Below are 26,286 nucleotides of genomic sequence, written 5' to 3'. Positions count from 1 at the left end.
CTACCTCTGTGACACAAGCTCCTAGTTCTAGGATAGATGGACAGTTTAAATATACAGCAAAAGTAGATGGCACAAGTTTGCTCTACAGCCTGATACATACTGAAAGGTATGAAAATCCCCAGAATATTTCACCACCAGCTTCTCATTCAAAGCAGACTACTGTCTATCCATGACAATGGGAATGTGGAAAGTTTAATCCCCCTTCCCCCCAAAATCTTGATCACCTCGAAGGTGAAGATGGACTCCAACCCAACTTTTCAACTGCAAACCAACGCAGCTTCCCTCTGAAATGTGCAACATGGCCATCTATGGAGCAGCTCCGTAGGCCATGGTTCTTGAGCACACTACCATTCTTTATTGTACTTACTAAGAGCTCAATTATTTTAATAAGCATTGCTAAGAAGAGCCCAGTTTGACATAGAATGGGGATTACTCCTAGGAAAGTGCTTTCAGATTTCCATGTCAGTTTTATATTTTACTTGCAGGTTTGAGAACTCATTTTAAAACAATATGAGGCTAGACTGCTTCTCCCAGCCAAATATAACATGTATCACCCTCCAACCAGCGTAGGACATACATAAAGTACCCTTTAGGCAGCAAGCTCCTGCAAATTTTAATGCTTTAATGTTATGTTTTATTATGAATTTGATATCTTAAACCATGTTAGCTGCCCTGAGCTATCCAGTAAAAGCAGAATACAAAAAAAAGGTTTTAGTTATTATATTGGTTTCAGACTGGCTGTTATTATTCCTGACCTAGCCAAGAACTCCAATTCCTTAAAAGGCTTCCTCGGGAGGTGGTGGGTTCTCCAATCTTTGGAAAATTTTAATCAGAGGCTAGATAGCCATCTGATGGAGAGGCTGATTCTGTGAAGGCAAAGGGGTGGCAGGTTACAGTAGATGAGCGATTGGGATGTGAGTGTCCTGCATAGTGCAGGGGGTTAGACTAGATGACCTATGAGGTCCCTTCCAACTCTATTATTCTATGAAAAGGTACCTATAATGTATCACCAAGTCAGTGTTTTAAACATGGTGCTGAATACACATATTTTCCTGGCCCATATTTTCCCCTCTGAAGACTGCCAAAATTCCTGTTTAATATTTGTTATAATATCAAAGAACCCTAGCATAAGAAACAAGTACATATAGCCCCAGCACAAACTAAAATACTCCTTAGAGGGCTCTAAGTATCCCCCACAGCAGAAAGTACCTTATTCAACAGTACCTTATTCAATTTTATTGTTTTCCCTCAGCTATTTGACCACAGCTACTAGTACCTTCCAAGTGCACAGAAAGCTGCTTCTATATATGTTTTTATATTTGATAACATTAAATTAAAATATTTTTGCTCATCATTTCATGGTCTAGTAAGTGCAACTCTACAGCGAGACTCTTTGTGGGGCCTGCAGAAAAGATGCCACATTGTGGTCTGATTCAGCTCTACAAGAACTCTTTGGGCATGTTCAGATATGAATGACCTTAAAGCAGAGTAAAGCACTGATCTTTTTCTCAACAGCATCATCCAATAAGACTGCACGATCTCTTGCAATCAATCTCTAAAGATCAGAAGAGGCGGAATTCCTTCTTTCCATCTATAAGGGGACTCATCATTACTGTGGTCAACACTATGGCTGCAGTTTGCTGATAAAAACAAAATACGTCTCTTGAATACGAACTTAAAAGAGTCTTACCCAGCTTAGTCCTGCAAACAAAACATGGGCAAGGACTTGGTTCACATTGCCTATGAATAAAGTACCAGTAGGTTGTAACCTTATTTGACTCCCTTGAACAAAGGAGCTCTTGGAATTTAAGTTTAAACTGTCCAATGAAAACAAAGAAACATCACATCTGAAATAAGAGTTTAAATTTTTATTTAATAACATGCAAACTCCATTAGAACACTTTAAAAAAGTACTCAGCTATAAGCTGTAACTTTACATTTATACATCTAAAGGGTTCAATTTTTCAAAAACTGAACATAATTTTGTCTAGATCTGTTGAATGCTGATTTCTTTCCATCAACATACATGTCATGATGATTTTTATATTTGTCCACAGTCTGAAATCACAATTCCTTTGGACACTGTTCCTTTAGGACTTCCAAAAGATTCGATTTGCTTCACAATATCCATGCCATCCCTCACAAACCCAAAGACAACATGTTTAAAGTCCAAATGTTCTGCCTTTTTTAGAGTAATAAAAAACTGGGAATTGTTGGTGTCTCTGCCACGATTTGCCATGGACAGTAAGCCAGGGCCAGTGTGTTTTACTTCGAAGTTTTCATCCTCAAACGTATCTCCATAAATAGATCGTCCCCCGGTACCATCCTGTTTAGTGATGTCGCCTCCCTAGAACAACCCAAGAAAATTAAGTGAAGCCTTAAACACAGTTTGAAATATGATCACTTATTTTCACAGGTTCCTTACCTGGATGTTAAGTGCCAGCAGACTCAGACATTTTATTTATTTATATCTGTATATCACCACATTCCTATATAATACTGTCAGAAATATTTAATCTAACCAATGAAAGAAAAAGGTGAATCAAGGAGCTCAAAATACACTCTCTTTATTTAAGGATTCTCTTTTTATTTGGGCTTATATTCAATGCACTGAATGGCTGTTTCTAGAGATATACTTAGGTGAAGGAACACATATAGGGGTTCTAATTCAGAGAAGTGATATTTCTTTTTCTCTTTTTCTACCTTCCTACTGAATAGAAACTGAAAAGGGACTGGGTTTTGTGGGGCTTTTTTTTAATTTTAAAGACTGTTTAAAATTAATCCTTATAATAAATCCCTGGTCTAAAATGCAAACCCCTCTGTATGTATATACAACATTAATGTTTACACTTACCTGGCACATAAAACCTGGAATTACTCTGTGAAATATAGAGTTTCTGAAACCAAATCCTTTTTCCCCTGTGCACAGTGCTCTGAAGTTCTCTGCTGTTCGAGGAACAATATTTGAAAACAATTCCAAGGTTATGCGACCTAGAAGTTCATTGTCAGCAGAAATGTCAAGATATACCACAGGGTTAGTTTCCTTTGATAGTTCTGCTGCTAGAGATACATGGCCTTTCTGTAGCTCTGATAAGCTTTGTTGACACTCTTCAAATCTCCTCTTGAAGGAATCAGCCAGTTCTTGGTTTTTAAATCGGACTGCAAGTTGTTCTACTTTAGCTTCACCATCTGAAATTAAAATCCCAAACGTTATTCCAGGTGTCGTGATTAGATTAGCTATGACATTAAGGGAATTATGAAATACCCCCCCACACACACACACACACACACACACACGCGTACTCACCCGTGTAATCTGTAGCAGTCCACACCATAGCATTGTTTGAGGTATTCAAGGGTTTTAATTCCATCGCTTTTGTGATTATATGGTTTGCACATACTTTAAGAACTTGGTCCCTTCTCATTAAAACTCTATAGCATTTCTTCTGTGTATGGAACAGGATTTTTATTTCTCCCACACCACGTTCCTTCCACTGATTGACTTCTCTGTCCCATCTGTAGAGTTTGGACCTTTCTTTGAAAATAATTTCTTCATCTTCTTCTCCTGACTTCACCTCAACCTGGCAGATACAGAAGTCATCGTCTTATTCAAACCATTATTACCATTATAACTTAACATAGTTCATTCATGCATTAAAGGCATGAATAGTTTGGACAAACTAACAGTTTGGACAAACTATTCCACTGAATGTTATTTTGTGTACTACTTTTGTTTTAGAAAGACACAAGAGTAGGAAAATTCTGTTCATTGGTTCCCACCCTGCATATGCACATGTATGGAGGGGAGATGTACTGCATATGCACATGTATGGAGGGGAGATATACAGCCCCCAAAACAAAATCTGATTGCTTTCTCAGGTATAAAGCACTATGCACCACTGCCTCTTGGAAACCCTCAAATTGCAGGACACAGTTCCTTCTTTTATCCACATCATTTAAGATATTCTCACCTGTCCTAAAAGGTAAATTTCTAAAACTTTATCAGGAGTCTTTGCCTGAGCTCCCATTATAATGGAGTGGTATCCCCATAATATATTACCGCCTCCATGCATGTGAGCAGGTATTCTTTTTCCCAGGGTGTTCCTCTTACATTTCTTTTTACCTGTAGCCCTATTTCTCATTATCGATAGCAACAGCTATCTATTACTCTGAAACCTAAGGTGAAGTAGCAAGCTGTCATCATCAACTGATGAAGAGGAGAAGCCAAGACTGACAGCCTGGAATAAAGGCATGAATGTACACCTTATCCAAACATCTTTATTGTTAATACTTCTCTTAAACTCTGAATCTTCCATGGGGTTTCCACAATGCAACTTGTTATACCGTAAAGATTTGCCACACAACAGTCATGTGGTGCAGGAGCTGCTGCAGGAACCTTACAAATAACCTTTTCCTCCCTTTTCATCTCTGAGCAAGGTCTTACCTCTGGCAGAGATACTATTGGCTCAAAATGAATATCATCATTATGTATGACTTCTTCATCACTCCCATCATCTTCATTCTCTCCTTTGGAAGCTGGTTGGGCTCCAAATACAGTTGCGCCTGTATCTGCCCACTTGAAGTTTTTGTCTGTTTAAATAAGGGAAGGTGTAGAAAGAATCTTAGCATTGAAGAAAAAGTATCCTGTACACAGCAGAATATCCTGCCTCAATAAAGAACTTCATTCCAACACCAAGGCCCTCCAAAGTCAAAACCCCTCAGTGTATTCTGTCCATGCAGCTTTTAAAGGAGTGCCTTACCTTTAGAACCAAAAGCAAAATCCCCAGAATTATTTGAAGCCAGATCAGCAAAAGACAAGCCATGTATGTTGCCAAGGTCAAATGAGAAAGGTTGGTTTTCTGTATGCAGAAACAATGAAAAATATCATTTCACTGGTACTACTCTCCCCCTCCCTTTCCACCAGTACAAGCTCTAAAGATCTGTCCCCTTTTCTACAGAGGACATGAGGGTCATTTTTAAAACTCTGTACCCAAACATATCCAATGTGTTGACCCAGGCACGCTAAGGCATTTACACACACCATAATAAAGCTTTTATTAGCTCAACTAGTAGCAAAACCCATTTTAAAAATGGGCTTTGAAAGTGGCAGGGGAAGGCCCCTCCCGGCTGCTCCCTCCCAGTGGCAGCGTCCCATCTGCCTGCAAAGCCAGCTTAGTGGGCGGAAGGGATGCTGGAAAGCACCCCCCTCCCGGTGCCCTCCCAGCGGCAGCTTCGTTTTGGGGTGCAAAGCCCTCTTGCTGGCTCCGTGAGGTGGCAACAGGGCTTTGCACCCCGAAGGGATACTGCCACTGAGAGGGAGCCGGGGGGGGGGGGGGGTTCAGGCGTCCCTTTGGGTCGCAATGCCCTGTCGCTGCCTTGCAGAGCTGGCAACGGGTTTGCGGCCCGAATGGACACCTGACCCCCCCCCCCCGCTCCGTCTCAGAACCAGCGTCCGTTCAGGGCGCAAAGCCCTGTCGCCGCTTCTGCGAGGCAGCCACAGGGCTTTGTGGCCGAAGGGACACTGGAAAGCCTCCCTCCCCCTGACTCCTACCCAGCAGCAGCGTCCCTTTGGCCGGAAAGCCCTGTTGCTGCCTTTGTGGCCGAAGGAATTCTGGAAAGCCTCCCCCCCCCCCCCCAGGACACTAGCAGAAAAACTAGTTGGTTCCCTCCTGGAACTAGTACATGACTTTTAAATCTATTCCAAGCAGGAGAGTGTACCCTTGATGGTAGATGCTGTAGAATCTGAATCATTTTCTTTTTTAGTTGACAAATCAACAGGTTTATCATCTGTTCCCAGTAAAGTCTGTGTCGTTTCTATAGATTCTGTAGCAGAGTGCAATTCTTCATTTCTACTGGCTGCTGCAACAGGTGCATCTTCCACTATGGTCCTCACATCAACTGAACTTGTGACTTCACCTGTTTGAAGTTCCTGAAAGAGGAGTTCACTGTAAAACCTTTTTGTTCTTCTAGATCCAAGAATCCAGAGATCTCAGGTGAATTCACATGAAAAGTATTAGATAGTGCTAAAAAACACAGGTTATGTAGCCAGATACATTCCAGGCAGTAGAAGTTAAAAGAACTACAGGAATTAATTATCAAGACGGTTTCGTATCACATTAGCATATACTAATACTAGAATCACAGTTCAATGGAAACAAAACCTTGTGGTCCAACTTCCCTTTCAAACTATTTCATGAACAATTATAGTGTGCCAGACATGGCAGTAAATGCAGTGCCAGACAAAAAAACAAACCCACAGGCCAAATAGTTTGAAATAACATAGCCCATGCAAATGAACCCTAGGCATATGTGTAGACAAAAGATTCCAGGATCACTGCCAGTATGGTCTGAACCAACATACCTTCCTGAGGTTACATATGAAAGTCTCATCAAGAGAAATGTTATTCTGTGCCTCTCTATTTATTCAACAGCCCATTACCAGCTGTGACAATTCCTGATGAGTCAGAAAAGAGGGGGGAAATTCAAGATCATTTGCACCTTTCTATGTAGCATTTTATACAGATGTATATAAGCCCTGTATTTTGTAGCTTACAAACCAAACCCAGAGATAAAGGATGAAGAGGGAAGACCAGGGACAAAAAAGGATTATTTGCCAAGTTTACTGGACCCTGCAGAACATTTCTGCTGACAGGAGAGATTTATCGGTGCCGCTGACCTCCTTACCCTCCTGCTGCTGCCCAAAATATACAGGGAGTTCTAAGGAACAGCATAAGCAGGAATTGGAGGTGTTCAGCAGGAGGGAATTAATTATTAAAAAATTGCCCTGCTTTCCATTAATGGAAAACTGTGGTGGGATCTAACCTTGTAAGTAAATTAATTTGCAGGGATAGTTAAGATCAGACCTTGGTACCAACCTTAGTTTCTTGAATTTTTCGAAGCTCTGTTTGAAAGTCTTCCGCATTATCATTGTCTTCTTCAGTATCACTGCCTATACCACAAAGAAATGTTGGAGGAAGCATCAGCGTCTCTGCTTTAGCCTTTTCTTCAGGAGTCGGTTTCTTTTCCCAGACTAGAACACACTCACTTCCACTTTCTGCCTCATTTTCGGCGATACCTAAACATAGAACACCTTGGATTTTACCAAAATGCATGAACAGTAAAGTAGACTGCAGGGAAGCATCTTCTATATTGTTTATGAAAAGGATAGGCAGCTCTTTTACTTAAAAACTGTTCCTGTAACAATTGCAGGCTTAATTTGGATGAAATTTACTGACGTTCCTAACTCAGTGGCTTGAGTTGCTGTAATGTTACAGAACATTAACACATTTTCTTTCACAGATGTGAAATGTCAACATTTGATTCAGTTGTCTGCCGTCAGAAGTTAAAGGGCTTTAATAAGCTGGGAGAAATACCTACACAGGAACTCTGCAAGCAGGAAAAAGCTCAGCAGAAATGGCCACAATATAGAGAATGTAAGCATTAGCATACCCAGAGATAGTGGGTTGGATTCAATCAGTTTTCCACTGAAAAAAAGGGAGATTTCTGTGACTACCCAAGTCATGTGGGATAGGGACTGTGATAAAGCACGACAGAGAAAAAAAAGTTTGCCAGATCATTAAGTCGAATGAATCAGGAACTTGAAAATGGATTGAAGATATTTCAAAATCGTTAAGATCTCACTGTGTTCTATTGCACCCAATTGTTCTATTGCACCATCTTCGTCTTTAGTTGTTAACCAGCACCTTCAGTGACAATATGGTATAGTTGTCATTGTCAAACTGCAAACTAGGAGAGTCAGGTTCAAATCCCCATTCTGCCATCAAGCTCACTTGCCCATTTTGAGCTAGTCACTGCCTCTAAGCCTAATATACTTTGTAAAGATAAAAGGAGAACCCTGTGTCCCACCCCCAAGCTCACTGAAGTGTGGGATAAACATGTAATAGATAACTGCAAATTGTGGATAATTTTTTTCCTAATAAATGCTTAAGACTGTAATGCTGTTAGCTTTCTGCACACTTCTGTAACAAAAGTTATAACAAACTTGGATCTTCTTTCACTAATTATTTGGTTTCTTATTATTTAACTAGGGACAAAGCCCACTACATTCAGGAATACAACAGGTGCTAGATCTGGGGGTGTATGTGAAAGAACTCTGCAGATGGCCTCTCTCTCCTCCCAGGATCTGTAAAGGATGCAGGCTGGAGGTCCCTGGACAGGGAACTCACGGAGGGGCAGGTTTCATGCAGCAGGGACCTCTGAGCAACCTCTGAGCTTTAGAGGGGGTGGTCAGGGGTGGGGGATGGAAGGTAATTGGTTGGCCACTGACAGACAGGCAAGCTGGTTGGAGGAGGAGACACTCAGGGGAGGGACAGCCACCCTGAGTGGGTGTTCAGCGCTGAGTGGCACTTAAAGCCATGAGACCAGCTCCTCCTCCTAGGCCTTACCAAAAATATTAAATGGAACAGATTATACACTGCATATTATAAAGTAAATACAATATGCACATTATTGTAAATGACTGTAAATTTGGAATCCAGAACGACGCTGCCTGATGTTACAAAACTCTTCCCATTCAATGTGTTGTACCTCCATCAGTTTCCTTTGACGTTGCTGGTTCTTTAGGCTCATCAGGATACAACTTTCCATTAAGGTTCTTCACTGCTGTTTCATAGTCCTCATCTGAAATATGACAAAAGTGTATACTGTGGCATTACTACTGAGTGACCTGCACAAATTCAAGCTTATTGCTACGAATTAAAGGAAGAGCTACAGCCAAATGCATTTCAAGAATCCACTAGCAATACTGGGGACTCTCCCGCTCCACTTATGTCCCAAGGCTTCAAAACTTAAGACACAGCAATAATCACTGTGAATGCCAGTTCCAACTCAGAGCTTGTTATGTAGTAGACCAGCTGACAGAACTGAGGACAGGGGGCTCCCAGTCAGGCTTAATGTAAAATCAATGGATTCATATTTTAAAAATCTTTTTCAGAAGCAGACAATGGGATATATTCAACCACCCATGAACAGAAGGCATTTAGAGTTCCTCTCTGTTCCTGCAACTTCCTTCTGACCTTCAGAAAGATAATTTTTAGGGCTGAGGGATTCGTGCAAGGGAACAAGCCACGTGGGTTGACAGGCTGTAATGAAGATAGGTAATGGGATTAAATCAGCCCCTTTCCTCAGTAGAGCTGCACTTTTGGAATAGGAATGAAGAAAAATACCTCACTCCAGCCTCCCTGCCTCCTCCCCCAGGTAGCTATTTTTCTACATGAGTTCTGTGATTGTGGCAATGATCTTTCTAGGAATTGGAAGGTGCTGCAGGAAAAGGGAAGGATGAAGGAGAGGTCTCATATTTCATATACAGAATGGTAAGACAGATAGTATTATCAATTTCTGAAAAGATTATTATTTCAGGATCAATGCAAAAGAAGTAACAGTAAAGGGATTTAGCAAATAGCATAGCTTTAACTTGTATATACAAAGCTATTCTTCAAATCTGATGGTCATTCCACTAGCTAGAAGAGCTAGCCTGTTACATTTACACAGACCAGGAGACAAAGCTATCGAACAGTAATGACATTAAGCAAAGGTAGGGACATGGAATACTGCTATCTTCCTTAACTGAGGAAGGAAAGAATACTGGCCCAGCCTAGAACAGGGGCATGGTTAGGGAACAGTAATTCAAATCAACATCAGCAACCATTCAAGCTTCTTTTACCATGTTTTATGCTGCTTTCCAAGACCAAGCTGGGGGTCAGAAACAGAAGACCTTGTGATCGCCCAGGACGGAATTATTACACAGTGGAAGTAAAAGAAGAAAGAGCCATTTGAATTTACAGGGACAGATTTTCTTACCATCATCGTCATCACTACTCAGATAACCCGGTCTGTTTTTGTAGCAGAAGAATGTTGGTGGCAATCTCAGGGAGTCTGCAAGAACTCTTTGTTCAGGAGTGGGTGTTAATTCATAGACAATTAATACATCATCTGAAGTAACAGTCTCTGGCTCCTTCTTAACTTCAGCTATTGAAAAAAAAAACACCAATTGTCTAAGCAAATTTAAAACCTCAGTTTACTTTTGACACACAAGTATTTAGAAAACAGTCATGTTGTAAGTATATTCAAGTAGAAGACATAAAGCAGTAACATTTAAATCAAACCAGTAAGATGGACAACATAGGTTGAAGTGAGTATACTTCCAACAAAGGCCAATTGACCAAAGTCACACCATGCTTTGTTAGACAGCAGCTTGTTGTCACAGCACATTTCGTTCCACTGAAGAGCACCTTGGGATCCAACACAATGGCTATAAGCAGAAATCAAAAGCTGAAGACTGATTTACACAACACACCCATTATTTTACCTCTGATCATTTCTTCCAAGAATTGCAACCCGCTCCCCTCTTAATGTTCTGAAGTATAACTTGACTGAAACAGCGATTTAACAATTAGGAGTTGGATACAAATATGAAAAGAGGTAGTAAGTTTTGAAACTCATCTGCTACTCTTCCTTTAGTATTATAAATCAGATTTTACTCATCAGATGTAAACTGAAACCCCAGAATCTGGATATATTTCTGTTATAATAAAAACTTCCCAGGAAGGCTTACATTCTAACTTTCAAAATCAGTTATATTAATTAAGCAGCATTTTAGAAGGCTTATTTGTTTACCTGAGCTTTTGACAAGCATGCCAGGTATCTTTTGGGGGAGAGGGAGTTATTTGGGAGATTTTATTTTAACCTGCAGTGCTTTAATTATCATGTGTAAACCACATGAATCAAGAGGAAAGTTATGGCACTAATATTTATATTAACTGTTATATACTGATGATCAAAGAGAACAAAAAATCAGAGGTAAAAATTCAGCTAATTTTTGTAAGCCCTAGTTGTTCCTTTAAAACATTTTTATACTGCCTTTTATCCTCAGGGTGGTAAACTTTTGAAAAGACATTGAAAGTGAACTTTTAAAACAATACACACATATAAATCAGCAATTAAAATGTCAGCAGGAAGGACAGACAGTAAAGCTAATATCAAATGAAAGAAACAAGCCTTCACCTGGTGGTAGAAGACAATGCTGGACAATGACCCAAAATGCCCTTTCTTAGGTTACCACCCTTCTTGCCTAAGTGACAGGGACTCCTGATCCAGGGCCCGCAAAAATGTCTGCAATGGTCAGGCAGGACCGTGTGGGATCTGACAGTCCTTAATCTATGGGAAACCCAAGCTATATAAGGCTCTGAAGATCAATCCCATCACCCTTAATTGAGCCCAGAAGCAACATCAGAGCCAGTATAAATTATACAAAACTGAAGTGACAATGGTCCCTATAACCAGCTATTTTACTCATTGACCTTTTGCAGAATGGTATCCTAAACTAGCCCCCTTCAAGGATCGCTGCCTTGTTGTGGCAAGGGGGCTTGCGTAGCTCAGTGAAGCTATGAGCTATGCCGTGCAGGGCCACCCAAGACGGACAGGTCATAGCTGAGAGCTCTGACAAAAGGTGATCCACTGGAGAAGGAAATGGCAAACCACTCCAGTATCTTTGCCATGAAAACTCTATGGACAGTTCCAATAGGCATAACGATATGACGCTGGAAGATGAGCCCCTCAGGTCGGAAGGTGTCCAATATGCTACTGGGGATGAGCAGACGGCTAGTACGAGTAGCGCCAGAATGAATGAAGCGGCTGGGCCAAAGCCGAAAGGACGCTCAGTTGTGGAAGTAACTGGTGGCGAAAAGACAGTCCGATGCTGTAAAGATTTTTATTCCATAGGAACCTGGAACGTCAGATCCATGAATCAAGGCAAGCTGGACGTGGTTAAACAAGAAATGACAAGACTGAACATCGATATTTTAGGAATCAGTGAACTAAAATGGACAGGAATGGGTGAATTTAATTCAGATGACCATCAGGTATACTACTGTGGACAAGAATCTCGCAGAAGAAATGGAGTAGCCTTCATAATCAATAAGAGAGTAGGAAAAGCAGTCTTGGGATACAATCCCCAAAATGACAGAATGATCTCAGTTCGAATCCAAGGCAAACCATTCAACATCACAGTGATCCAGGTCTATGCCCCAACCACTGCTGCTGAAGAGGATGAAGTTGATCAGTTCTATGAAGCCCTACAACACCTTATAGAAGCAACGCCAAAAAATGATGTGCTTATCATCATGGGGGATTGGAATGCTAAAGTAGGAAGCCAAAAGATAACTGGGATAACAGGCAAGTTTGGCCTTGGAGTACAAAATGAAGCAGGGCACAGGCTGGTAGAATTTTGTCAAGAGAATACAATGGTCATAGCAAACACTCTTTTCCAACAACCCAAGAGACGACTCTACACATGGACATCACCAGACGGTCAACACAGAAATCAGATTGACTATGTACTCTGCAGCCAAAGATGGAAAAGTTCTATACAGGCAATAAAAACAAGACCAGGAGCTGATTGTGGTTCAGATCATGAGCTTCTTGTTGCAAAATTTAGGCTTAAATTGAAGAAAGTAGGGAAAAGCACTAGGCCACTCAGGTACGAACTAAATCATATCCCCGACGAATATACAGTAGAGGTGACAAATAGATTTAAGGAATTAGATCTGATAGACAGAGTGCCTGAAGAACTATGGACGGAGGTTCGCGACATTGTACAAGAGGTAGCAACTAAAACCATCCCAAAGAAAAAGAAATGCAAGAAATCAAAATGGCTGTCTGAGGAAGCTTTACAAATAGCTAAGAAGAGAAGGGAAGTGAAAGGCAAGGGAGAAAGAGAAAGATACACCCAATTGAATGCAGGATTCCAGAGAAAAGCTAGAAGAGATAAGAATGCCTTCTTAAATGAACAGTGCAAACAAATAGAAGAAAACAATAGAATGGGGAGGACCAGAGATCTTTTCAAGAAAATTGGAGATATGAAGAGAACGTTTCATGCAAAGATGGGTATGATAAGGGACCAAAATGGTAGGGACCTCACAGAAGCAGAAGAGATTAAGCAAAGGTGGCAAAATTATACAGAAGAACTATACAAGAGCGAGCTTAACATCCCTGATGACCACAGTGGGGTAGTTACTGACCTGGAGCCAGACATCCTGGAATGTGAAGTCAAATGGGCCTTAGGAAGTCTGAGCAACAATAAAGCTAGTGGTGGTGACAGCATTCCAGTTGAACTATTCAAAATCTTAAAGGACGATGCAGTAAAAGTGCTACACTCAATATGCCAGCAAATTTGGAAAACTCAGCAATGGCCACAGGATTGGAAAAGGTCAGTTTACATTCCAATCCCAAAGAAGGGCAATGCCAAAGAATGTTCAAACTACCGCACCATTGCACTCATTTCTCATGCTAGCAAAGTTATGCTCAAAATCCTACAAGCTAGGCTCCAGCAATATGTGGACCGAGAACTTCCAGAAGTACAGGCAGGATTTCGAAGAGGCAGAGGAACTAGAGATCAAATTGCCAACATACGCTGGATCATGGAAAAAGCTAGGGAGTTCCAGAAGAACATCTACTTCTGCTTCATTGACTATGCTAAAGCCTTTGATTGTGTGGAGCACAACAAATTGTGGCAAGTTCTTAAAGAGATGGGAATACCAGAGCATCTTATTTGTCTCTTGAGAAATTTATATGCAGGTCAAGAAGCAACAGTGAGAACTGAACATGGAATCACGGATTGGTTCAAAATTGAGAAAGGAGTTCGGCAAGGCTGTATACTGTCGCCTTGCCTATTTAACTTGTATGCGGAGCACATCATGAGAAAGGCGGGATTAGAGGAGTCACAAATTGGGATCAAGATTGCAGGGAGAAATATCAACAACCTCAGATATGCAGATGATACCACTCTAATGGCAGAAAGTGAAGAGGAACTAAAGAGCCTGTTGATGCGGGTGAAGGAGGAGAGTGCAAAAGTTGGCTTGAAACTCAACATCAAGAAAACAAAGATCATGGCATCCGGCCCTCTCAATTCCTGGCAAATAGATGGGGAAGAAATGGAGATAGTGACAGATTTTATTTTCCTCGGTTCCAAGATCACTGCAGATGGGGACTGCAGCAAAGAAATTAAAAGACGCTTGCTCCTAGGGAGGAAAGCTATGGCAAATCTAGACAGCATCCTAAAAAGCAGAGACATCACCCTACCAACAAAAGTGCGTTTAGTCAAGGCTATGGTATTCCCAGTTGCAATGTATGGCTGCGAAAGTTGGACCATAAGGAAGGCCGAGCGTCAAAGAATTGAGGCTTTTGAACTCTGGTGCTGGAGAAGACTCTTGCGAGTCCCTTGGACTGCAAGGCGAACAAACCGGTCAGTCCTAGAGGAAATCAGCCCTGACTGCTCTTTAGAAGGCCAGATCCTGAAGATGAAACTCAAATACTTTGGCCACCTCATGAGAAGGAAGGACTCCCTGGAGAAGAGCCTAATGCTGGGAGTGATCGAGGGCAAAAGAAGAAGGGGACGACAGAGAATGAGGTGGATGGATGGAGTCACTGAAGCAGTAGGTGCAAACTTAAAAGGACTCCAGGGAATGGTAGAGGACAGGAAGGCCTGGAGGATCATTGTCCATGGGGTCGCGATGGGTCGGACACGACTTCGCACATAACAACAACAATCCTAAACTAGTGGTCCGCAACCTTTTACCGGCTGCGGACCGGCAGCAGCAGGGAGGGCGATTGCCTGGCCGTGCACTTGCAATGCACATGCGCGAAAGTGCCGTGCATGCACGTTTTTGACCGCACATTGTGCATGCGCATTGCGTGGCCCTGTTTCCCTCTCCCCCCCCTCCCACAGTAAGAAGCTTGCCGGGCTGCAAGCTTGCGGCCTGGGAAGTTTCTTACTGCAGGGGGGCGGGGAGAGGGGACCGCTGCCCGGTGGTTGGGGACCACACTATCCTAAACTACAAGATTTATTTGATTTGTTATTAATATACGTACTAGTAGGCTTGATGAAGATAGATAATTAGTATTCTCTATTGATACCAGTCACCAAATGTTCTTACTTTTCCAAATGTTCAGTTTTTATAGAGACATTAAAATCCCCATTTATGCTACTCAGAGAACAACCACACCTGCACAACTTCTTAACTGTTTTGAGAGCCAGTGGGGTGTAGTGGCTATGTGGTGTTGGGGGGACTAGGATCTGGGAGACCCAGGTTTGAATCCCTGCTCTGCCATGGAAGCTCCCTGGTTGACCTTGGGCCAATCACACAGTCTCAGCCAAATCTACCTCACAGGATCGTTGTGACGATAAAATTAAGGGGAAAAAAATGCAAGCCACTTTGAATCCCCATTTGAAGTTTGAAAATACAAGATCTCCTGAACATACACATTGCCACTTCGTATACACTGATTTCCTGTATCAGAAGTCTTCATCAAGCCTACTAATTCTGAAAAACAAATTAGCTACTTTAACTATATTTGCATAAGGCTCATTAAGTTTTACCAGAAACAGTAGGCTGAAGAACTGAATCACTGTACATTTTTTCCAGTCACCTTCAAAACCCTATGCTGAAAATTCAGAATATTACTGCTGTGATGTGATATTTTTGAGTTTTAAATTTTACTGCAAGTATATTCTACCAAGACAATACAAACACCGCTAAGCATAAGCATATTCTTGGGTGAAATTGTTTTCAAAATTTTTACAGTGCTTCCTCCAAACCCTTCAGCATTAAATACTTTTAACTTCAGAACAAAGCCACGAAATTCCAGTGTTCCTGGAAAATACGCCACTTTGTTGAATTCAAATGATTGACTTTTCAGGTCAGTTGGCAGTAATTAGGTAATGCTCGGAATTAATCAATGCCATGCGCTTTAGAGCATGAAGTTACCATTTAAGCATGCAAAGTGCATAACATGTTTTCATGCGCATTTAACTGTATTATATGCACTTGTTTCACGTAAGAACCAACGACAATTTACTAAAGGAGTGTTAGAATTTATGTGTTCTAGTATTCCACAAATTGCACTGTTCTGAGAACAAAACCAGAAAGTTAGTTTAACAAAAGCAAACACTAACAAAAGCAACTAACAAAAGTAAGCACATTTCATAAGCCATAATATGAAAAATCCAACTAGCCCAAACCAGATTTTGCTGTTCTAAGTTATGCCTAAAGCACTGTCCTGGAGGTCAGCTATGCAATGACAACAGCATATTTTCCCAGACCAAAAGCATGGCACTCTGGTTTTAAGGCTGCCAACCTGCCATACACCAAATTAGGAGCAAGCCCCACTTTGCTCAGTGAAACTTCTCAACAAACATGCTTAAGATCATGCTGCAAATGTCACATCGTATATTAAGACATCATACTCAGTTCCACTTGTTAAATCCTGGTATATTATGGTAATATGAAACTGAAGCGCAAGTAGCTGCTTCCCACACTGCCTTTGCACACAGCCGCACACAACCCTACGAGTCGCCACAGCACTGATAAAGCTGTTCTGACCGAGCAGTGATATCAGGGCTCTCAGCCTCACCCACCTCACAGGGTGTCTGTTGTGGGGAGAGGAAAGGGGAGGCGAATGTAAGCCGAATGTGGGTAGAGAAAAGCGGCATATAAGAACCAACTCTTCTTCTTGAGTTGCTGCCTGCTAACATCCATGCATTATTATCTACAAGTGTGCTTCAGAACTACTGCTGTTGCTTATAAGCACATCTATATTGATCTAAAAGATCAATCCCCAATGATGAATCAATTCAGATTTCCTTGACTCGGAGTGAGTAGCGGTCAGAAATGAACTCCTGTGAACTTATATACTTACTATCTCTTTAGAATATAGGCTTCAGGTGAAATTAAGGAGAAGAGGACTCAGTGAGCATTTTACATAAACCTGCTCAACCATGCCTGAAATGGGAATGAAACTTGCCTTGGTTGCTATGCTTTCCATCTTAAAAAATTGAAACCATGACAGATTTCACAGAACCACTAATTTCATGAAGGACCTTAAATTAAGCCTTTAGGCGGGACATAAGATGAAGATTTCCAATTTTGTAAGGTTTTTTCTTATACGATCTTGAAAGGGTAGTCAGAACTTATTAGAGGTATGTGATAAGTTCTCAAAAAACATAAAGCACTATGATATATGTACAACTGACTTTAAAAAATGGAAGAAAACTGAACAGGAACGAGCAAAAAAACAAACAAACCCCCCATTCCAGCTCCCAGACTGCTTTATAACTGTAATGAAAACAAGCAGAGATACTTATAAAGTTTATTTTGAGGAAATCTTGAAATGCAGATTCCAACTTGAAAATGTGAGTTTAGACTCCAAGATGAATCCAAGATTGCCAAGGGGTTCACAGTAGGGAAGCTGGGAGAAGCAGCATCTCTGACACTTGTCATTATCAAAGTGGCCTTCCTCACGTAAACCCAGACAACAGTGGCAAATCTCCCCACAACTATACATGCAGATGAAAGTGCTGCAGATATAAACAGCAGCAGGGCGTTTTGGCTTCTTATAGACTGCAGCTGTGCAATGTGTGAATGGGGTGGGGGTTGGTTGGGCTCCCCACAGCCCTACTATTAAGCTTGGGGAAAGGGGAGGGTAGTTTCCAATTTAAGCCAGCTTTTTGGGGCATCTTTGCTAATATGCGGGGGGGGGGGGTCGATTTCTGAACAACTGAAAATGAACACTTGTAAAAAAGTTAGTAGAAGCCGAGTCAAGATGTAGGAAACCTTCCTCTGCACTAGAGGACACTAGTCTTGCCACATTTCCAGTTATATTTGGATCACTCAGTCTGACAGTAACATCTATAATTATCCCTGAGGTGCAGAAAAATAATTTACAAGGGAATTTTTAAGAGTCTGATGCATACAAAGAAACCAATTATGAAGACAACTGTTAGCAAAGACACGAAAGCACCAGTTCCGGAAAGATCCAGAAGTTAGCATAACACTCCAAAAAAGCTACTAAGGAACTATGAACTAGGATTATGGGCGATTTCAAAGAACCGTTTTCCTTGTATCGTGAGGCCTAAACTAGGTGTTACTTTTGACATGCGTCTGATCGGGATTTCACTGACACAACTCTGCTCTTTTAAGAGTCAGATATGATGTCAGGGTCAAACATTCACAAGTGTGATTTCACTCATGAAAAGAGGAGTAGCTTCAGCTTTTGATCCAGTGCCATTTCCCTGCTGAAAACGCTGCTGTGAGTAGGGTTGGGTGCTTTGGCGCCCGAAGCGGGCAGTCTCTCCTGGCGCAGCCAGTGCCACGCCACGGGGGGGGAGGTGCGGGGGTCAGTGTGCCGGCAAGCGCACACGCCCTCCATGCCTGCGTGTGTGCACCCACCAGCACACTGACACCCGCGCCTCCCCTCACCCCCGCAGCGCTGGCTGCGCCGGGAGAGACCGGCCACTTTGGGCGCCAAGGCACCCAACCCTATCTGTGAGCCTACTTTCCCTGCTGTGGGGCTGTACATGCACTTGCTGAAACTTGTTCAGCCTCACAGAGGAGGACATATCACCACCACTGCAGCCTCACAGAAGGGGACATAACACCCCCGACATACACAGAGCAGTTTCAGCTTAGGAAGAAGGGAACAGCTTTCATTCTTCCTGACCCTGGCTGCTTGGGAACATTAGTTCCTTGACATGACATCTGACAATAAAAAAAGACCACACAGAGTCGGGTTGCAACAGCTCAACTTGTGTCAGATATAGTATCTAGTTTGGACCTCATACAGCATGAAGAACAAACCCAGCATCTATACTGGTTTCACAAACACCTAAAAGTCTCTGACACTATCCTGCCCTCACTGAATCCAGCAAGCAGAACTATTACTTATTCAAGTTATTTTGACCCTGCCTTTCTATAAAAGGGATCTAAGGGGCAGCTTACGGAAGTTAAGATCTTCAGCTCCTCTGAACATTGAATCAAGCTAAGCTTCAAAGTCAATGGCTAAGCACTGCAACAAAGAATTTAGCAATCCACAAGTTTAAAGGGACTCAAGACCCAGTTTATCACCAAAACAACTATAATGTCACTACTACTCCTCTAAAGCATGCTTGTTAATTAGTCTACACTTTCATCCCATTAAGCAGCCAGTTACTTTGCCCAAGTTGAGGAGCTTCCAATAAGTGATGTAACACCACATTCAGTGCAGTGTGTAAATACCTTTACTACGAGGTGGAGAGGAAGATGTGCTGGTCCAAAAGGCCCTTGGGTTAGATTTAAAAAGGCTAAAATTTAATCCTAGAAAATAAATGGTGCGATTTAAATATTCAATTGACACTCCTTAGAGGGCAAGGGGTATAGCCAAAAAAGCACTTAAAGCATAACTATCGTACAGCTTTTAAAATGCTAGCAGTACACAAAGCAAAATCCTACAGTTTAACCTAAATTGAGTCAAAACATTGAGGACAAGATTAAAGATTCTATTAGGATTAATGCTGCCTTTCACTGAAACAATATATTCATATCATCTTACTTATTTGTCATATTAGCGGTGTTATTGACATTAATAAGTAAGATGATAAATTCCTCTACCAGAGTTATTTCTTTGCCCTCAGCTTTTTAAGAAAGTTGCATTTTTTAATGGCAGGACAGACATGTGACCAAGTACCAGTTTTCCTCTATTCAAATGCAGCTGACTTTTCCTTTATTCTTGAAGGTTAAACTGCAGCTTGATAAATTCAACAAAATTCAATCAAGGCTGCAGCAGATTCCGTAAAACATGCCTTAACTTTATGACCTGAAGCCATATTTTTTTTTCTTGCCCCTTCCTTTTGTCTTTCAGCCCAACTGAATTTTGCATGTTATTTCATGCCATTTTGCTTGGTCTTCATAAAAACAATTACATAGCTTTTGTTCTTACATTGATCAATGCAACCTAGATACCTGTTAAAATATCTAATCCCCCAAAATCTAACAAGCAAAGCACTGTGATAATTGGAATATTATTTGAACTACAGAGCTATTCCCTCATGCCAAGAATACGTGCTTTAGTCAAAAAATAAAAATAAAAATAATAATTTACTGGAGCTTACCAGATTTGCCTCTTCATTAAGGAAAACATCCCAATTAGGAATGTTTAACATCAGAAGCCATGTTCATTAAGAAACAAGGAACAAAACAGCAACCAAACTTTAAAGCCTTATTTGACCAGTTTACTGGTTCAATATTTCTATTGATCAAGCACCTGTAAGATTCAGATTGAGACTTTTTAACCTCAAGGGTTGATTTTATCAATGAGGCCTAGTCCATGTTGCTGGTAATGAACATTCAGAAGTTTCAGCTAACGCTGTAGTCCATGCTGCCAGAGAAATGAAGACCGGGACAGAGCTCCTTAGCAGGCAGTCAGCAGGCCGGGTGGCCCTCGTCAGCAGGCCAAGAGGCCCTCATTAGCAAACCCTTCACCACAACCCTTTGCCCAGGGCCCTCTCCCGTTACCTGCTACTGGCTCCAGGCATTGAGGTGTCTGAGAGCAAAGAGGCTAGAGTCCAGGGACAGAGGGCGGGAGCTACTGGAACAGGGCCAATCAGGGCAAAGCTGGCTGCACCGATTGGCCCTATTCTAACTTGAACAGCCAAATACGCCCCACGCCCTAGGCTGTTTCACAAATATATAGAGGAACAACATAGGGTAAGGATTGCACCTTGCTTCATCCTCCAATAATTAAGTTTACATAGGGATATTATTATTTATTAGTCTTATATCCCACCGCTTTCCAAAGATTCGTGGTGGCTTACAACATAGCCCCTCTCCCAAAAAAATCCTTATATAAAACCCATTATACCCAGGGCTCTAAGCCCCCTATGACCACAAAAGATTGGCAGCCTAAAAAATCCCCCTCCCCAAGCAGACCTCCATGGAGGTGTAGATATAATACAGCTGAGCCTGAGGAGGGTTTTAATGAATTTCTCCCCCCATCTTTTCCTGGGAACTACTCTTGAGTTTGCAGCTTTATAGATTCAGAAATTTGCCGATATATTTGCTGATATAACTGAAATACAAGACTTTATTTTAACCTACCAAAATGGGTGTGGGTGGAAGCACAGATACACTGCAAACAATTATAGCTTACAAGTTGAATCTTCAAGGAATGCTCACCTTTTTCTGGTATTTTGAATGAAAAGTTCGAAGGTCCTTCCACTTTGGAGGTAGCCACTTGAGCTTCCTTGCCATCAGAGGATTTCCAGCCCCCAGCGTCCTCATGTCCAGCAGCTTTGCAGTTTACGGTGCCAAACACGTCCCCTGCTTCTTTCTGTGCCACGGTTTGACATACTGAACTATCATTCTGGCTCTTGGGAGGAGCATAAAAACTGAAACCAAACAAAGTTCCTGTTGCCGATGTGTTTCCAAATGTGAAAGGCTTTGATTTCTCATTGCTGAAGATACTTTTGACAGATTCTGAGCCAAACACAAATTTAGGTGGTGAAACCACTGCTTTTGTCGGTGTCTCAGATGTACTTAGCACTGCTGAAGTTTCTACTGTTTCGTCAACCGTTTCGTTTTGTTCTTCTTTTTGCTTTAGATCAGTTCTCTCCCTGGTGGTTTCTTCCAGGACGGCAACAGCAATTTTTCCACACAGAGATTCTTTTGGAGTACTAGCCCGTGAGCAGAGTGGCGTGATTAAGGCATCTTTTTCTTGAGCGCATCTTGCTTCCTCAAAAATTTGCTTAAAGGAGTCAGCAACATCTTGCAACTTAAATCGCACAGCCAAGAGCTCTACTTTTCTTTCCCCGTCAGCAAAGTCGCATGCAGTCCACACCCATGCCCTCTCCGATCCCTTCATCTGCTGGATGTTCATATCGTGGGTTATTCTGTGATTGGCACAGAGCTTTAGCACCTGATCCCTTCTCATGACTATACGAACTTGCTTAGTGTCATAATTCTGCAAGATCTTGATATCCCCAATACCTCTTTCCTTCCACTGATTGGCATCTTTATCGTATCTGTAGAGCTTGGCTCGGTGGCTGAAGACCACTTGCTCATTTTCTTCACCACTTGTTACCTCTACAAGATCCGGTAAAGGCACCACTGGCTCAAAGTACTGAGCATCTCTTTCATCTTCTTGGGTGACGTCTGACTCCTCATCTGTGCCTACGGAAGTCCTGCTCTGGTTGAGCTTGGAAGGAGACTTTGAGGGACTCAGGGCAGATTTGAAACTAAAATTAAACCCTGCTGTAGATTCTCCAAACCGGAACAGGTTTTTCCTCACAGGGCTACTGGCCCGAGGGAATGCATACGCAGCAGAACTATTGGAACCACCTTCCAGTGCTTCCCCCTGCAAGTCATAGTTGTCCCATTCTAATGTAGGTCCAGTGCTCTCAGCATGTGGTTTTATAATCAAATCAGAAGTGCCAGCAGCAGAGACAGAGCTTCTATGTTCTTCATCGGCAAGCTTAGTTTTATCGTCCGTCAGGAAGGTTTTGAGATCTTTCAACCCACTTTTCATTTCTTCTGCTTTCTGTATGAGCTCAGCCGTTTTCCCCGTATCCACAAGTTTGTGTGGCGTTTGGAGTGGTATGTCCAGCAGCAGCCTTTGACATTCTTCAAATTTCTGCTTGAAATCCCCAGCCTGCTCTGGGGTTTTGAATTTAGCTGCCAACTGCTCCAGCTTTGCATCACCATCAGAAAAGTCACTGGCCAGCCACATCCATGCTTTGTCTGAGCCAGACAGGGGCTTCAGGTTCATGGTGGTTGTGATCCAGTGGTTTGCACACACTTTTAGTACCTGCTCACGTCGCATCAGCATCCGCAACTTGCCGTTAACTTCATTCTTGAGAATTTTTAAGTTGCCCACACCCCGTTCTTTCCACTGGCTAGTCTCTGCATCAAACCGGAACAATTTTACCCTTTGTGAGTACAACACTGTCTCGTCCTCTTCACCGGTGACAAGCTCCACTTTCTCGGGCATCTGGACGACAGGTTCAAAGTGAATGTCGTCATTGTCTTCCGTTCTATAGGAATCATCATCCTTGTCAAGATCAGCAGAAGTATTTGCTTTGGCTGGAGTTTTACCTTGAGAAGAAAAGAGCTTTTCACCGGCACCTGTAAATCCCTTAAAATTGGGATCCTTTTTACCAAACTTAAATCCTTCGCCATCTGTTGTTTTCGCAAGATCTGCAAAAGTGAAAGTGCTACTTTGCTGACCAAAAACTAAACTGCTGCTCGGTTTGCTGGATGGATCCTGAGGTTTCTCTCCACCTTCTCCCTCGGAGTCCTTCTTTTCAACAAGGCTACCTTCTTTATTGTGTTCATCTTTTGCAACACTTTTGCTAGGCTCCTGTATACCAAATTTAAATCCACCTGGGGGGACAGGCATTGAAAAACTAAATCCACTCTTTATAGGCTTAGCTTCTGTACCAGAAGGAATCTGAAACATGAAGGAAGAAGACTTCTCTGTATCTGCAGGGTGGCCAAATTTAAAACTTTGTTCTGAAATGTTACTCTTAAAACCTGTCCCCAGAGGTCCTTTGGTGGGTTCTGATAACTTGCTCTTGAAGCCAACCGGAGGAGGCACACTATTATCAGGTAGGCACAGAGCACTACTACATGGATTTGGAGTCTGACACGCTGCACAAGTTGCCAAAGAAGCTTTATTTCGTACTAAGCATGTATTGCAGTCCCATTCACCTTCCTTTTTCAAAAAAGCAGCCCCAAAGTCACCTTGTTGGACCTTTGGTTTATCTGTTTGGCCAAATTTGAATGGGGCTTCAGGACTAAATACTGGTGCACTAGTTCCCTTGGGATTCTTGCAGCTAGTACAATGAGACACATCGGCTTCGTTTCTTACAGAACAGAACCTGCATTCCCACTGGTTTTCTGTTTGAGCAGAAATGGGTCCAAAGGTATTCTGTGCGCTTTCACTGTTTGGTTTGAAAGCGACAGGTTCTGTCTGAGAATTCACAGCCACTGCTGCTGTTTGAAGTGGCTTTGGGCTCTGGCATGCTATGCATTTCTGTGCACTTTCTTTATTTCTAACCAGGCATACATTACAGTACCACTGATCTTTCTTCAATGTGAACTGCTCGCCAAATCCATGCCCAGGTTCTGTCTGAGAAGTCACAGCCACTGCTGCTGTTTGAAGTGGCTTTGGGCTCTGGCATGCTATGCATTTCTGTGCACTTTCTTTATTTCTAACCAGGCATACATTACAGTACCACTGATCTTTATTCAATGTGAACTGCTCGCCAAATCCATGCCCAGGTTCTGTCTGAGAAGTCACAGCCACTGCTGCTGTTTGAAGTGGCTTTGGGCTCTGGCATGCTATGCATTTCTGTGCACCTTCTTTATTTCTAACCAGGCATACATTACAGTACCACTGATCTTTCTTCAACGTAAACTGCTCGCCAAATCCATGCCCAGCATGTGTTGCCAGAGCGCCCTTATCAAAGGAAAAAGATGCAGGTATAGACCCTGTTGATGTAACTGTAAATGTACTTTTGGTATTAGCATTTTTTGCTGTACTGTTCATGTTCGAGTCTGAACCTTGGCTGCCACCACTGACAGAAGATGTACTACTCTTGAAATGGAATCCAGGCTCAGGCTTATTGGAATCCTTTGCACCTCGAGTTATTTCTCTTGAGGAACCACTATTTTGAGTGGTCTGTTCACTAACATTTGGTCCAGAGTCTTTCAAGCTTTTCTGAGCCTCTTGAAATTTGCTCTTGAACAGCATCGCTTCTTCTGGTGTTTTAAATCTGATGGCCAGTTGTTCAGGTTTTGGCAATTCATCTGCATAGTCTAAGGCATGCCAAACGAATGATTTGTCTGACCCAGCATTTGGCATCAAAGTCATTTCAGGACTTATATAATGATTTGCACAGATTTTCAATACCTGCTCTCGCCTCATCAGTAGTCTGATTTTGCCAGTTATCTTATGCCTTAGAATTTTCACATTACCAACACCCCTTTCTTTCCACTCTCTGCATTCAGCATCAAAACGGAAGAGCTTTGCCCTGTTGCAAAAGATTTCTTCTTCATCCTCCTCACCCGTTTTTACCTCGATCTTGTCAGGCAGTGGGACGACAGGTTCAAAATGTGGCCCATCATCATCTTCATCACCACCACGGGGACTGCTGCCATCTGTTTCATGACTTCTGTTCGCTATGTCTGAATTTGGAGTACTGAACATAGGCTTGCCTAGATCCTGGAAGCTGAATCCATCCCCCTTAGTGAAACTACAGTGCTTGGGTTGGTTCTGGCCCATTTTTTCTGTGAATGAAACGACTGAAGCATTCTTGATGCTGAAGCTGAAGGTGCTGCGCGGCCCAGTGGTAGGTTCATCGGCAAACTTTTTCCCTATATAGCGATCATCTTTTATAGGTTTATCTGATGTCAGAAGGCCCAAAAGGCTTTCGCTGTTACTATAAGCTGCACTGTGGGGTTGCGTTACAACTTGAGGTGACGAAAAAGTAAAATCCCCATCGTTAGATTTGAAATTAGAATTGAATTTGAATGTAGTCGATTGACTAGAATGAGCAGGGGTCATCAATGAAGGCGGCTTGGCTCCCTCTGCTGGCCTAGGCTGTCCAAAATTAGGCTTCCCAAGTTCTGTCACCTCTGGCTCTGTGGATCTTGGAACAGGAGGTGTGGCTGAAGGTTTGGTGAAATAGCCTGGCTCAGGGAGTGGCGGATTTGTGTTTGTGGGTGGAACACTGTAATTGTAATAGTCTTCACTACCACGAGGTGACAGAATTCCAGCTGCAGGAGAGTCAAAACGCAGCGGAGTATTATACATTTCTTGTGGAAACATACAAGAGGTATTTGGTAGTGGAGGAGTATGCATCGGCTGTTGATAAGTATATATATGTTGCTGAGGGGTAAGTCTATTCACAGCGTAGACAGGAGCCTAAGAACAAGCAAACAAAAAACACAGAAGCCAAGATATTTAGTTTTAGCTATAAAGCCTCAGTAACCAATATAGTTTTCAGTTTACATTTTAGGATGGAACACCACATTACATTAAGTTATGGGTACCTCTGTCTCCCCCCCTCCCCGCCACGCTGTGCTAAAAGTGGGATGGGAGGGATTTTCAGCAGGAACTAGCAAAAATGTTGTGCCACTAGCTGCATCTAGAAACATGGTGGGGATGCCCGCCCCTCCCACAAAAAAGTGTAATTCTAGCCCATTTCCAGCAGCTTTTGTTTTTTTCTATCCTTCTTCCCATGGTAAGAAAGGGTTTGAAAACGTTAACAAAATAACTTTGCTATTGCAAGTTGCATTTTCCTGTCTTTGTGTACAAAAATACTATGTTATCATCATAAATAATATTTAGAGGGTACCTTTGTGGGAGTCACGTTGGTAGCAGCTGTTCGTAGAAGATATTGAGAATTATAAGCTGGAGATGGGTTGTAGTAGACAGAGGGACCTGTTGTAGCAACTGAAC

General features: G+C 42.2%; 2 protein-coding genes across 2 annotated transcripts in view; both read right to left on the bottom strand.

Moving 5' to 3' along the window:
* Positions 1-1,848: 1,848 nt before the first annotated feature.
* Positions 1,849-9,943, bottom strand: LOC143840296 (E3 SUMO-protein ligase RanBP2-like). Its single transcript, XM_077343632.1, has 9 exons — positions 9,820-9,943; positions 8,548-8,640; positions 6,876-7,075; positions 5,719-5,929; positions 4,761-4,859; positions 4,445-4,590; positions 3,308-3,581; positions 2,855-3,189; positions 1,849-2,347 (listed from the first exon to the last, which is right to left on the bottom strand). Exons 3-9 carry the CDS (start codon positions 6,978-6,980, stop codon positions 2,042-2,044), a joined length of 1,476 nt encoding a protein of 491 aa, XP_077199747.1. The 5' UTR covers positions 6,981-7,075; positions 8,548-8,640; positions 9,820-9,943; the 3' UTR covers positions 1,849-2,041.
* Positions 7,577-26,286, bottom strand: part of LOC143840831 (E3 SUMO-protein ligase RanBP2-like) — a 37,540-nt gene continuing 18,830 nt past the window's right edge. Inside the window, exons 19-26 of the mRNA XM_077344302.1 lie at positions 26,183-26,280; positions 21,003-25,749; positions 15,516-15,668; positions 15,278-15,338; positions 10,125-10,270; positions 9,820-9,987; positions 8,548-8,640; positions 7,577-7,683 (exon numbers count right to left, since the gene is read on the bottom strand). Of these exons, the coding sequence (XP_077200417.1) occupies positions 7,577-7,683; positions 8,548-8,640; positions 9,820-9,987; positions 10,125-10,270; positions 15,278-15,338; positions 15,516-15,668; positions 21,003-25,749; positions 26,183-26,280 (5,573 nt within the window). The remainder of the gene's footprint in view (positions 7,684-8,547; positions 8,641-9,819; positions 9,988-10,124; positions 10,271-15,277; positions 15,339-15,515; positions 15,669-21,002; positions 25,750-26,182; positions 26,281-26,286) is intronic.

This window comes from Paroedura picta, chromosome 6 (assembly GCF_049243985.1).
Source record: "Paroedura picta isolate Pp20150507F chromosome 6, Ppicta_v3.0, whole genome shotgun sequence".
NCBI classification, from domain to species: domain Eukaryota; kingdom Metazoa; phylum Chordata; class Lepidosauria; order Squamata; family Gekkonidae; genus Paroedura; species Paroedura picta.
Note: the sequence above shows the minus strand (reverse complement) of the source record. Positions and strands in the feature narration are given on the sequence as shown.